The sequence below is a fragment of the Crinia signifera genome, chromosome 7 (assembly GCF_055691185.1).
Source record: "Crinia signifera chromosome 7, ASM5569118v1, whole genome shotgun sequence".
In the NCBI taxonomy this organism is placed as follows: Eukaryota; Metazoa; Chordata; class Amphibia; order Anura; family Myobatrachidae; genus Crinia; species Crinia signifera.
The window spans coordinates 85,246,678-85,260,361 of NC_139223.1; the positions used below are offsets into that span (position 1 = coordinate 85,246,678).

Sequence of the window (13,684 nt, forward strand, 5' to 3'; positions counted from 1 at the left end):
GGCGTTGCTGCCTGTTCGTTATTTGAATGACAGCTGACAGGCACAGGGAGCAATGGGTAGGGGGCGGATCCGGACATGACATGTCATCCAGGTATTCACAGACAGCACTCCATGCCTCAGCGCAAGTGTCCGTGAGGAAGAGGGGGCAGGTCACAGGAGGAGGATAGTGTGTGCACAGTGCAGGGAGATGCTCAGCCTGTCCATACTGCCGCCCCCGTTGTCAGACAGGCACTGCGGGCGGCATGCAGGCTGTGTGCACTCGCGGCGCACGGAGCAAATCTTTATGCTGCCGCCCGCTGTCAGACAGGCACTGCGGGTGGTGTACAGGCTGTGTGCACTTGCAGTGCCGGGATCATCTCTTTATACTGCCACCCGTTCGCTGTCAGACAGGCGCTGAGGGCGGTGTGCAGGAGGCAGTGACAGTGAGGGCTGAGGCAGCTTTAGCAGAGCAGGGAGGGAGACAGCACCTTTTCAGCATGGCGCCTCCCTGCTTTGCAGGAGCTGCTGAGTGGGTAGCGCCGGCCCTGCTTGCGCACAGCATCTATTAACATGTACCAGAGTGCTCAAGGGTAGCCCAACACCTCCGTAGCTGCTAGGCATACCTCCAAAAGTGAAGGTGGCATCCAGGCCGCCCACTTTGATAGCGACGGCAACTGGGCCCACCCACTTTGGTGATGTCCGTGGGGCTGTCCCGCCGCATTCATGCTGCCCTGATCCTAAAATGATCACTAAATTCTATAAATTCTCACTTTAGTTCCATAAATATATCTCTAGGACTATCTGTGTGTGTGTGTGTATGTTTGTAATATTTGCAGCAAGTGGTGGCTGCATATTTTTGTCCGGGTACACCCTAAATGCTTGATATTCAAGTTTTCTGACCATCCTTTGGAATTGTTTATACCAGAGGGCAGCTGCATTATTGGAGTTTTATTGTATTTGGGAGAGGTGCTTACTACAGACATTTTATATGGGTTCAGTATGATTTCCCGACAGTCGGGATCCTGGCCACCGGAATGCCGGCAGCGAGGGAGTGCAATGAGGATCCTTGTGGGCTTGCTGCACTCACCATGCTGGGGGCACGGTGGCTCACTTCACTCGCCACAAGGTTCTATTCATTCTCCCTCTATGGGGGATGTGGACCCTCATAAGGGGAATAGACCCTATGCATCAGGATTCGGGCTGGCGGTAATATCGTCAGTCTGGATCTTGGCGTTGGCGTCCTGACCACCAGGATCCCAACTGTTGTATATTAACTACATCCTTTTTATATATGTAGGTGTGTATATATGAGGTTGGATCAATAAGTACCTTTGTTTTGAAGACAAGTGGTGAAAAGTTGGTATTGCTATCAGGTACTACCATTTTTCAAACCACGCCATACCAAATTTCAGATTGATTCATAGGTTCGTTTTTTTCTATTCCCCCACGACAATGCACCAGCTCCCTCATCCAGAATTGTTACGGCCAAATTGCATGAATTACGCTATGAATTGTTGCCGCATCCACCGTACTCGCCCGACTTGGCTCCCTGTGTCTTCTTTCTGTTACCTAACCTGGAAAAAATTGGGAAAAATTCAGCTCAGACGAGGAGGTCATTGTCGAGATAGAAACCTACGTGAGTTTGACAAATCATATTTTTTAGAGGGTTTAAAGAAATGGCAGGGACGTTGGGAAAAGTGTATTGCCGTGAAAGGAGAAAAATCTTCATTCTTAACACAGGTACTTATTGATCCACCCTCGTATTATTGTGCATTGGACTAATATATATTCATATTTCAGTCGGTGGTGTTGGACAGGCACCTTTATTGGTTTGAGTCTGTAAATATGTAATCCTTTATTGTATTTTTTTGTATGGATACATTCTGGTATCGGACTATATATATATATATATATATATATATATATATATATTTAACAAACGGCACTTTAGCTTTTATGGCAATATTCCGATTAGGAGTGCTGAGCTACTTTTACTGTTTTAGCTTATACACACCCTAATCCATTGGCAGAGGTAGTGAAGCTCATACTGTAAATTAACCCCTTTTTTATTACTCTGTATTGCTACTAAGTAAAGATCAGACACTATTTTATTAATGGAAGGTTATAACACATTTGTGTTAAATTTATTTATGGATTGCAGGTAGTGTTAACATTAACATTTATTTTGTTATTTTATAAATTATTGGTGTTTAAAGCAATGCATTTAAGTGAACTGCTGTGGAAGCCAAAAATGTTTTATAACTTAAACATTGAATCGCTTGGCTGCTTCCCTTCCAGAAACATAACGAGATGGCTGCATTGCAGTCTAATTAATCAAGCTTGCTAGGTTGTGTTAATGACTTAAAGGAAAAGGATTGTTCAGTTATGTTTCTTTTTTCAACTAGTGTTTACCATGAATGAGGATGAAACACATTTTTAACAATCCACTGCAGATGGCAATTATACATATTATTAAAAGCATTGTAAATTAATGATATAAATAAAACAAATATATATATATTTTTTAGATTTTGCTATTGCCAATGTATTACTTTTGTTTAGGGACTGAATATGGACATTATGTAACAGTAATTTTTTTATTTTTTTTTAGCCATCAGGGGACTCTGTAACATTATGTGAAAATATTGCAATAATCTCAGAAGGGACTACCGGTTTAGTGACCTGGGGAGCTGCTCTTTTCTTAGCCGAATGGGCAATTGAAAATATTGACATCTTCAAAAATCGGTAATATGTTCAGGTATCATTTACAGTTATGGGGGATTGGGTAGAATATGTTGACACCACCTATGAGCCATTTCAGACTTGTACGCAAACTCAATGGTTTCTGCAATTGTGTGATAGAGTACAACTGTAAATCAGGTCCAGGTCCATGGTTTAATTTTTATTTATTTTTTTAAAGCATTTCACCTGTGACATGCCTTACTGGCATCTTAAAACCCACATGGGTAACATGCTGTAAGTAGCATTAAAAATGTGTCGGAATCTTGAAGCCAGCATTGTCATGTTGGCATACTTACTGTGAACATAGGCCCTCATTCAGTTGTTGCGCCGCCCAGCAGCCCTGGCGAACGGCCACCATATCCTCTCGCAACTATGCAAGGGGATGTGTCATGAAGACACATCCACTCACATGTGCCCTATGCTGGAGAAATCATTGGATAGTCGCCGACCATCCAATGATTTCTCCTGGGCTCGCAAATATAAGTCAGTGGAGACTAACTTATATTTGCTGGCCTCCGGCCGAAGACAGGGCGGGCGGCTGACGTCATGTGCAGCCCTGACTGCTTTGCATCTATCATGGATCAGGACCTTACCCAGCCTACACTTTAGAGCCTTGCAGGGTGTGTTACAGTCCAGAGACACTCCGCACCTACCACCTCTGGCTCCACCACCCAGTCTGGGTAATACGTCATCCTGTTCCTCCTGTTTTATTCCATTTGGACATTGATGTGATACTTTTATTTCTGATCACGAATTTGCTTACCATTCAGCTTTTCCTGTATTTTATTCCCAAATTCCATGGGTTTATATTAACCCATTGTGTGTTTTTATGTGTGAATTTTAAATACATGTTTTTTATCTTGTCATCTTGTATGCATTAAATAATTTTTCTTACCAATTCTGTGCGCCAAGGGTCCTTATACCTTCATCTGTACCATAATATTTGGATAAGTCTGGCCAGAAGTGGTCTTCATGGTAGAATTGCACTCCAAAAAGCCATACTTTCGGTGTGGGAACAAGGCACAGTGGACTCAACGATGCATGAAAATATAGTAACGGGTGCAGAAAAGTCAACATTTTAAATCTTTGTCAGTAACAGATAGCAGTTTGTTGAAGGGCTAGAGAGCAGTATGATGAGTGTCTGCAGGCAACAGTGAAGCATGGTGGTGGTTCCTTGAAAGTTTTGGGGTTGCATTTCAGCATTGGTGTTGTGGATTTTGGCAGGATTAATGGGGACCTTAATGTTGACATGAAGGTATTTATCCATCAGGTAATACAGGTCGAGTATCCCGTATCCGAATAATTCCGAAATACGGACATTCCAGAAAGTGAAAAAAAAATTTTTTTTTGCTAAAAACTCACTGGGGACATATGTAACAGCATCACTGGGGACATGATATGTAACTGGCACTATATATGTGCAAGACAATGATTGCTTGGCATTCAAATTCAGTGCTGAGATAGTACACACATTTTGTTTCACGTTTTGAAACCTTGTTTTTTGAACAATTAAAATATATTTGTGTGTATATTATGTGTTTATACAGCATAAATGCAAGATACTTCAAAATACATCATTGAAATATTAAAATATTCCGAAATACGGAATAATCCGTTATCCAAAATTCTACTGGTCCCGAGCATTTTGGATACGGGATACTCAACCTGTACCATCAGGGAGGCATTTAGTTAGCTCCAAATGTATTCTGCATTTTACAGCCAAGTCATTAAGAACGGACAAGGAGTCCAGGGAGTGATGAGAAGACCCCCAAACAGCCATGATCACATCATCATTGAGTATGTTTAGGATTACATGAAGCAGAGCCGTCCCTAGCCTAAATGACGTCCTAGGCAAGATTTTGGCTGGTGCCCCCTAGCACCGCCACTAGTTCCGCCTCTGGCCCTGCTCCCCTTTCCCAGCACCATCAACCATCATCATAGCAGTCATCATTTTGGTGCTCCTACCCACAATATTTTAATAGAAACCTTTCTTGCTGGGAAGGGGCATGGCCACACAATAGCACCCCCAATTCAAATTATGCCACACAGTAGTGCAACTTTATTCACATTATATCATGCGATGGTGTCCCTTATTCATATTACATCGCACAGTAGTACCACTTTACCTTATATACATTACTCCTCACATTATACCCTTAGAAAAATATCCTGAGAAAATAATGTATTTTAAGCACCTCCATGTCCACACTGCGACCCAGCACAAAGCAGTGTTTGCTGGCAGAGGAGAAGAGCTGCAGCTGCTGCTGTCACTTAAGGGGAGGGGGCCCGGGGCCCCCACTGGGCCCTTCCATCAGACTTTGGCCTGGGTAATTTGTACCCCCTACCCCTTTCTCTCAGCACCCCTGATAATACCACACAGTAATGCCCCTTAAACATGACACATTATTAATGTCCTTGTAAACATAATGCCCCTTACACATATGCCAACATTTATTAATGCCCTTCATACACATAATGACACACATATTGCCCATTACACATTATTAATGCCCTTTTATACATGACACACATAATGCCCCTTACACATATGCCGAACACTATTGCACAACCAACCTGCCTCGGCTTGGATACAGATGTTTCCTCATACATCTTGCCTCAATAGGCCATGCAGCTTATGGCCAGTTCTGCTAACGTTGGGTGCCTTTTTTTGCTGAAAATTCATCTCATTTGCATTGTTATGCGACCAGGACACACAAGGAGCTTAAAATGATATGCGGCATGCCTATATGCTGTGTGCGACTGTGGCTGTACCTGCATATGGAATGCTACAGTATGTTACAGTTACAGATGGAGTAGGTCTCATCCTTGCTGGCGGGTCGCCAGGACGTCCCCTCTGGCGACCCGCCAGCAGCCTCGCCAGCGAATATACTGAGACGCGCGTGCGTCTCACGCGCAGGCGCGTCTCAGTCTCCGGGGGAACGGATAGAAGCGCCGTCGGAAGCGCCTCTCGTGCGCGCGCGTCCCCATCTCACCATGGCGATGGCGGTTGGCGACGCCAGTGCCATCCCCTGCCAGGATGAGAGCTGCTCCATCTGTAGTTCTATGAATACACTATTACATATGCAGATACAGGCTGTATCTGCATATGAAATTGTGTATTCATGGAAATCACTGTAACATAGCATTCCATATGCAGGTACAGCCACTCACACAGAGAATATAGGCATGCTGCATATCATTTTAATCAGCAGAAGCTGCTGGTGCTCCCAGGCATTCCAAATGCCCTAGGCATTTGCCTAGTTTGCCCATGCCTTGGGCCGGCTCTGACATGAAGTGACAGAATGATTTGAGCAAGCCTACATCTACAGCTGATCTGCAAATAGTTCTCCAAGATGTTTGGAACATCCTCCCTGCCAAGTTCCTTCAAAACCAGTGTTCAAGTGTACCTAGAAGAACTGATGCTGTTTTGAAGGCAAAGGGTGCTCACAACAAATATTGCATTGAATTAGATTTTTCTGTTCATTGACATTGCACATTTGGTTTGTTAATGTACAAAACCATGTGCTCTGCAGGTGGGGCAGATGTAACATGTGCAGAGAGAGTTAGATTCGGGTGAATTATTTTGTTTCTGTGCAGGGTAAATACTGACTGCTTTATTTTTACACTGCACTATAGATATCAGTTTGAAGTACACAGCCCACCCAAATCTAACTCTCATGGTTTTGTCCATAAGCAAATAAATGTGCTTTGCGAGCCAACCTGAATCACCCCCCAATTCATATTTGTGTTTTAAAAGCCACGAAAGCTAAAACTACTAATATAAACTAAATACAAATATTAACAAAACATCTGAATGCGCAATAATATCAATAATTTGTATATTTGAAAACACATACAGGTTTAGTATTCCATAGCCATAAATTTGATATAAAAAATATTCAGAATGTTCTTTAAGTGCGACAGATAGTAACACCTTTGCTTTGTGATGGTTCAATGTTTACACAATTATTAAAATATATTGTTTAAAATTATCTTCAGGCTGAGTGTATAAATTGTACACGAAACACAACTAAACTCATTTAGTTTACACCTGGGTTCCATCCCCACGATACCTCATTATGGTATGCAGATATTTGAATTAAATATGTAAAAATCCAAAATACTTCTGGTCCAAATCATTTTGGATATGGGAGACTCAGCCTGCATATAACAACAAAATCCTAAAAATACATTAAACTACAGTGTACAAAGTATAATCATTAAATACAGATCTTTACAAGACACAGTGCTTACAATATGAAAATACTGAATAAATTACCTTAAGAGAAGGAAAATGGTCTTGTATGTAAGGATTTCTTACAATAAGGGACAGCTGTCCAAACTTTACATAATATATAGCTGTAACACCAATTTAATTAATTAAATTGATTGACAGTATAAGCCCAGAAGATTGCAGCCAACTACAGCACTCGCAGTGATATTAGTTGTCTTCATTCGTTCTGACCATATGCTACAGTATATCAATCACTGCTGCATTCACCTCTCTAAATAAGTCATTGCCATAGTGAATAAGTTCTAATGCTGCCCATACACGCTGCTAAGCGTGCTGAGCCGATGTGTGCTTTGAGGTGCGCGCACCTCATCGCACAGTACAAAAAGTATGTGCTTGCACATACTTTTTGTACTTAGGTTTCATCAAATTGCATCGCATTGCATGCACAACGCATGCACATGCGATGCAATGTAATCCCTGCTATTGCAGCCCACAACGCACGCCCGCATCGGAACGTGTATGGGCTGCTTTAGGTCTTCTTGAAAAGAAGTGTGACCTCCCATGTACAGCTACCACCTGCATTAACCCATTATTACACATTGCATGTTAACAGTGTATCCCAGTGATAACTATAGCCAGGCAGTCCAGATTAACCCTAAAAAATATACTTAGGTAATTTTTGTTTTTAGTACATTGTAGCTAGTGCACCAAAACATTGCAATTCATTCTAATTTGATATTTAAGCTAGAATCTGTCAGGAACATTTCCACAGTATTTTTGTACATTTAAATGGACATTACAATTTGAATGTCAACTGTCATCACAATACAGTCTACACAATATTTTTTTAAATAATGTCCATTTAGATGGAAAGGGTAGTCATAAATGTTTAGGTGGTGGATAAAGAAACCATAGAACAGTGAAAGTATTTAACTACTACAGTATGTGTTCTTAAATCTTGGATTAATTTAATTCATTACATACATCGGTCTTGCAGAGACACATTTTCCAAAGTCAGCACAGTGGCTCTTTACTGCACTAAATTATTGCAGGATTTTAACCCTCAGTTAGGATGAGTTGTTACGATTGTATTTCCATCTGGTCCGCATTCTGTTCTTTTGACTCCTTTACTGGATAGGGATGGGGCTTATTAGGAAGTTTTAATTTACAGTTCAATCCAGTGCACAATTAAAGCTGCGGCCAAACGTTCCTAATTGATATTTGGATTCAGTGTTTTTTTTATATGCATATATTTAATTTATTATTTTTTTATTATATTTTTGAAACTTATTACCAACATTGTATAAACTGGAAATTACAGTACGCTGTATACTCATTAGGGCCCCCTCCATATGCTGTCTCAAGTTATGTTTACTTTTTCATGCTTGTCTGTACATAAGGCCTGATTCAGTCTTTCATTGTTGTACAAATTCACAATCCATTAGTTTATCGAATGAGTGCACAGGCGTACGGATCGTAGCGCACATGTGCGAGCTCATATAATGACAACAATTTCTGATCTTAGCGTTCTTGCAATTAGAAGGATAGGAATTTGGATTTTGGATGTGGTAACCTGCTGTTTTCAAGGAGTAGCAGAAAAAGTGCACGTCTTGCGTTATGTGGGTGGGTGATGTCAGCACTGAGTTCAATCCTCCTGTTGGGGAAGTTGTGGAATGGTCAGATTTACTCACATTTACACAGACTGTGAAAATCATTTGATGGTGAGTGAATTGTGTTGATGTGTGACAAGATACCAGATTGTGAAATATTCTCAATATTCTCTACTAGTTTTACACTAATCGCAAAGTTGCAGATCAGCGATCAGGTCCGAATCAGGATCTTAATCTGTTGCACCGAAAAACCCAGGTCCATCCCAGGTTTTCGGACAAAGTTCAATCCCAGGTCAGAGCCTGTACCTTGGACTCCTTTGAGTCGGGTTCTGAATACACAAGCAATCAGCAGATTTTAAGCATAACCTATTACTCAGGTGCTTCCTGAGTCAGGCTCATTCGACTGAGAACGGCCAGGAATTGACAAGCTCCCGGGCACAACTCGACGATTCCCGGCCGCTTCTCACGGCCACACCCCATTTTGGACCCGCGGCAGGTGGGACATTGAGTCCCGTCTGCAAAATCTCGGTCGAGCAGACCAAGAACGGGACAGGGTCATGGCTCTTGGGCCAGCCCGACACTCATGACTTAACATTGAATATATCCTTAAAATTGAATATCATCCCCTCACTAAGCTCACCATGCTTTGGGCATGGGGTGCCTTGCTGTGCTCGGCACACTCCCTCCATTCCGTACTGGAAGGTAGGACATGAAATACCACCTGTCAGTACATGTTGGCTCAAGTTTTTTTTTTTTTTTAAAGAAAAAACGGTACTTATATGTTAGTTGGGTGCCCACTATAGTTAGTACACTCATACCCCCACTATCCATGTCGGCATGGAGTTGATTTTATATAGTGTGGCAAGCGCAGCAATCTATCATGAGTCCGGATACCCAATAAAGGGGTATATGTATGATTTGTGTTTTGTATTATTTGTAACTGACTTCCTGGCACTGTGGAGTCCCACAAGTAATCAATAAGGATGGCTTGTTAGCGCTACATAAACTTTCATTGCTTATTAAGTCCCCTGGAGTGTCGCAGATTTCTTCTCTGCATATATATATCATATGTATCTAATTTTATAATGTACAATATAAATATAACCTTTTTAACTTCAGAAATTATGTTTTCAGAACAATTTTAGAGCTTGGAAGTGGAATTGGATTAACTGGATTGGTCATTTGTAAGAGCTGTTTTCCAAAGAAATACACATTCAGTGACTATCACCATAAAGTACTTCAGCAACTCAAGGAAAATATCCTGTTGAATGGCTTTGTGCTGGGCGAAGATCTTGGTAATCTGTTGAACTGCGTAAAAGAAAGTGAACATGCGAAGAATGACAGCGCAGTTCATCTATCAGTAATTGAGCTTGACTGGGAGTCTGTTACGGAAGGACAACTTTCGCATCTTGAATCTGATGTGGTAATTGCAACAGGTAATGTAATAATATCCTAAATATTCTTTACTCAATCTGCACACTCACTATATTTATGAATGTAGAAAGTGTAGGATCTGCAGAGAGTCAGACCCACAACTTTCGACCTGTGTGAAAATGTTGAGGTTTTTTGTACACCTACTGTATGTGCAAAACAAGATTTAATTTGCTATAGAGGATTATTTGAATGAGATGAGTGGACATTATACATGTACGTGGACATTTTCAAAAAGAGTGCCAGCCTGCTATAACATTTGCTCTAAATGGACTTCATTTTTACCCTGTTGTCAGAGGCTAAATGGTGGTTTTACATATTATTTATTATGGTTAAAACAGATGTAAAACACTTTTGAACCCCAAAAAAGTCCAGATTCCCCCCTTCATTAAATTTGTATGAACCACCAGATTTGCTAAGTGGTGGTTTTCCAATTTGACATAAAAAAAAAAAAGTTTTAATTGTCACCATCAACATTTATAAATTTGAACACTTGGAAATGTTGACATGGACAGAATGTTACCATATAAAAGGTTTACTTTGTGAAAATTCAAAATTAATGGTAGACTTATCACAAAAGCTGAATCTCAACATAAAAACAATGTCAAAATGTGGTCACATGGGGCATGTTGACATAATCTAGATAACCCCTTTAAGACTAGGATGGGTCTTGGGTACAGCTTCGGCTGTTCCCCTGTTATAATGGCGCACACCATGGCCGGCAAACCCTTGTGCTGGTAAAGAAATTACAACGGGTACAACACATTCTTTCAGCCCCTCCATCAATGTGATTTTTCAACTACTAGCCTAGGCTTAAAGTTTATGGGTAAACTTACTAAAATGGGAGTTCTATTGAAGATGGGATGTTGCCCATAGCAAGTGAAGTTACATGGCCAAAGTCTATTATGACACCTGCCAGCCTGCTTGTGAAAATCATAAATGACAAAAAAGAGAATTTTATTTATGGACATCTTTAGTCTTTTCCACATATATCCAGAGATCCCACACCACATCCAGGAGGCTAACTAGGGAGAAGAATCAAAACCGGTGCAAGCCAGCAACACAATCTCATGGTTAATGCAGAATTAAGAGACTACCTTAGGAAGATAGCTCAAGTGAGTCCCCAGTACCGCCGTTCTGAATGAAAAATAAGACAAGGTGCTCAAGTCAGAAACCAATGAGTGGAGGTAAAGGCCCCCATACACTAGGGCGACTTAGGACAAGTCGCCCCCGACTTCCCCCTGAGCTTCCCCGGCTGCTCCCCGGGGGAGCTTGATTAGATTGGCACTTGATGTGCCATTTTTTACATGTGATAAATCATCTCGATTTATCACATGTAAAAAACCCGGGGAGCAGGGGGGGGGGCTACAGAGCAGGGCTGCTGGTGGGAGCAGGGGGGGCTGGGGACGCTGCGGGGGACACAGGCGGCATAGAGCCGGGCAGAGGGAGCCAGGAGCTGTCAGTGCTAGAAAAAAAAGCCTATACAATGAATGGGCAGCCTGTGATTGGCTGAGCGCTCTCTCAGCCAATTGCTGACTGGCTGAGAGAGCGCTCAGCCAATCACAGGCCGCCCATTCATTGTATGGGCTTTTTTTTTTTATTCAGTACTGACAGCTCCCGGCTCTATGCCGCCTGTGTCCCCCGCAGCGTCCCCAGCCCCCCCTGCTCCCTCCATCGCCGCGCCGCCCCACTAGGTCCCAAGTCGGGTGGTCGGACGTGCAGCAGGTCTGACCACCCGACGCAGATCCGATGCGCACGGGACCGCGCATCGGATCTGAGGGGACATCAAAACTAGCCGATTTTGGGCCTATTTCGGCCAGATCCGACTGATCTGACCGAAATCGGACCAAAATCGGCTAGTGTATGGGGGCCTTAACTGTAAGCAAGAAGATGGTTTTCCACATAAGCCACTTAACATCCACCAACTTCAAAGGTTCAAAAGGAGCAGATTGTAAAATCTGAAGAGCCAGGGACAGATCTTGTAGGGCAACTGGTAACAGCACATGTAAGATATCCAGAAAACAAAACTTTGAATGTCTGGTGTGACAGAATAAGTCTAGGCTAGGGTGTTATTTAATATAAAGAAACCCATTGATTAGGGTGAGTAGGCTAGAGTAAGTAGTAATTATTTTATCTATGGAGCTGCTGGTAATCTGATCCTATACACCCCATTGTGTACAGGAACCCAGATAGGTCATCTGAACTTCTTATCAAACTCTTGACCTGCTTGTGCTATGATTAGACCGGGCAGGGTATAAGAAGGGGTATGGATTATTAGATAGACAGTAAATAGGTTGACAGGGTCAAAAGGTCGACATGGAAATTGTAGACACATGAAAAGGTTGATGAGTTTTCCCACTGGGAGGTGGGATCCTTGCAACCGATTGCAACATTACCTGAAGTCAATGCCGAAGCCCAAGCTGGTTCCTACTGAGCAGATCCTACAGCTGCAAGATCCTCTCTCAGGGTAGTCGAGAAACACAAGACACAAAGGCCAACTTGGTCAATGTGCTGATGAGAGAGATGGTACTTATGTAGTATCTGGGCGCCCGATTTTAAAATCGGGTCGGAAAAATCGCATCGAATCGCATCCGATATCGCATGCGATCTGATGCGATTTTCCATAGGATTCAATGTTAACATAGTCCTGTTCATTTCCCCACTATCCAAGTGGGCATAGAGTTGATTTTATAAATGCCACGAGCGCAGCGAGCCACCAAGCCCTAAGCGTGGCGAGCGGCCGCGGATTACGTAAAAATGTTTTCCGCGTCCGCTCGCCACGCTTCGGGCTCGCTGCGCTCGCCACGCTTTATAAAATCAACTTTATGCCCACTTGGATAGTGGGGAAATGAACAGGACTTTGTTAACATTGAATCCTATGCAAAATCGCATCGCATGCGGTTCGATGCGATTTTGCCGAAAATCGCATCTGATTGTATGCCTTAAGGTGAAGCAGCCCATACACGCTGCTCTGTGGGCGTGCTGTACTAGCACGGATCACATTGCATTGCATTGCATTGCATGTGCATGCAATGCAATGTGATGAAACTATGTGCAAGCACATACTTTTTGTACTTAGGTTTCATCAAATTGCATCGCATTACATGCACAACGGATGCACATGCAATACAATGCAATGTGATCCGTGCTAGTACAGCACGGAAAGCACGCCCTCATAGCAGCATGTATGGGCTGCTTAAGGCATACAATCAGAAAATCAGCAGCCCAGATACTACATAAGTACCGAGAGACTACTAGCACAGGTTTTGCAAGAGCCTGGTACAGAAGTATTCACCTCCTTAAGTGCCTCTTGGAAGACATTATATACTGTATGCCAACCAAGGTGTTATCACACACACAAACTCAGGTAAACTTGGGTGCTATTAATGTACATATGCCTCAAGGTCTCTCCCCCTGTGAAGATGAGGCATTCAATTTGATTAAAATGGGTGCCTAATGTAAAGGAGGTGGAGTTAACCATAGTCGGGCTGTCACCTTGTGCAAGTTCACATAAGGGTGGTGGAGGAAGCTAACAAGAAGATGCAACCTCCCCGAGGTCCGACACATTCCAGAACCACCAGTGGTCTCCTGCACCAACGATGTATAGCTGCCAGTATGTTGCTTAATGCTAGTAGGGAGCTGTGCTTACCTGGCTGTGGGTGCTGAAAGCTGTTTCCGGCCATGAGGC

General features: G+C 42.6%; 1 protein-coding gene across 3 annotated transcripts in view; it reads left to right on the forward strand.

The window, feature by feature from the left end:
- The window catches only part of EEF2KMT (eukaryotic elongation factor 2 lysine methyltransferase), a 35,420-nt gene that overhangs the window by 14,720 nt on the left and 7,016 nt on the right, over nt 1–13,684 (forward strand). For all 3 annotated transcript variants that reach the window (XM_083153399.1, XM_083153401.1, XM_083153400.1), the window contains exons 6-7: nt 2,591–2,724; nt 9,700–10,001. In XM_083153399.1, the coding sequence (XP_083009525.1) occupies nt 2,591–2,724; nt 9,700–10,001 (436 nt within the window). The remainder of the gene's footprint in view (nt 1–2,590; nt 2,725–9,699; nt 10,002–13,684) is intronic.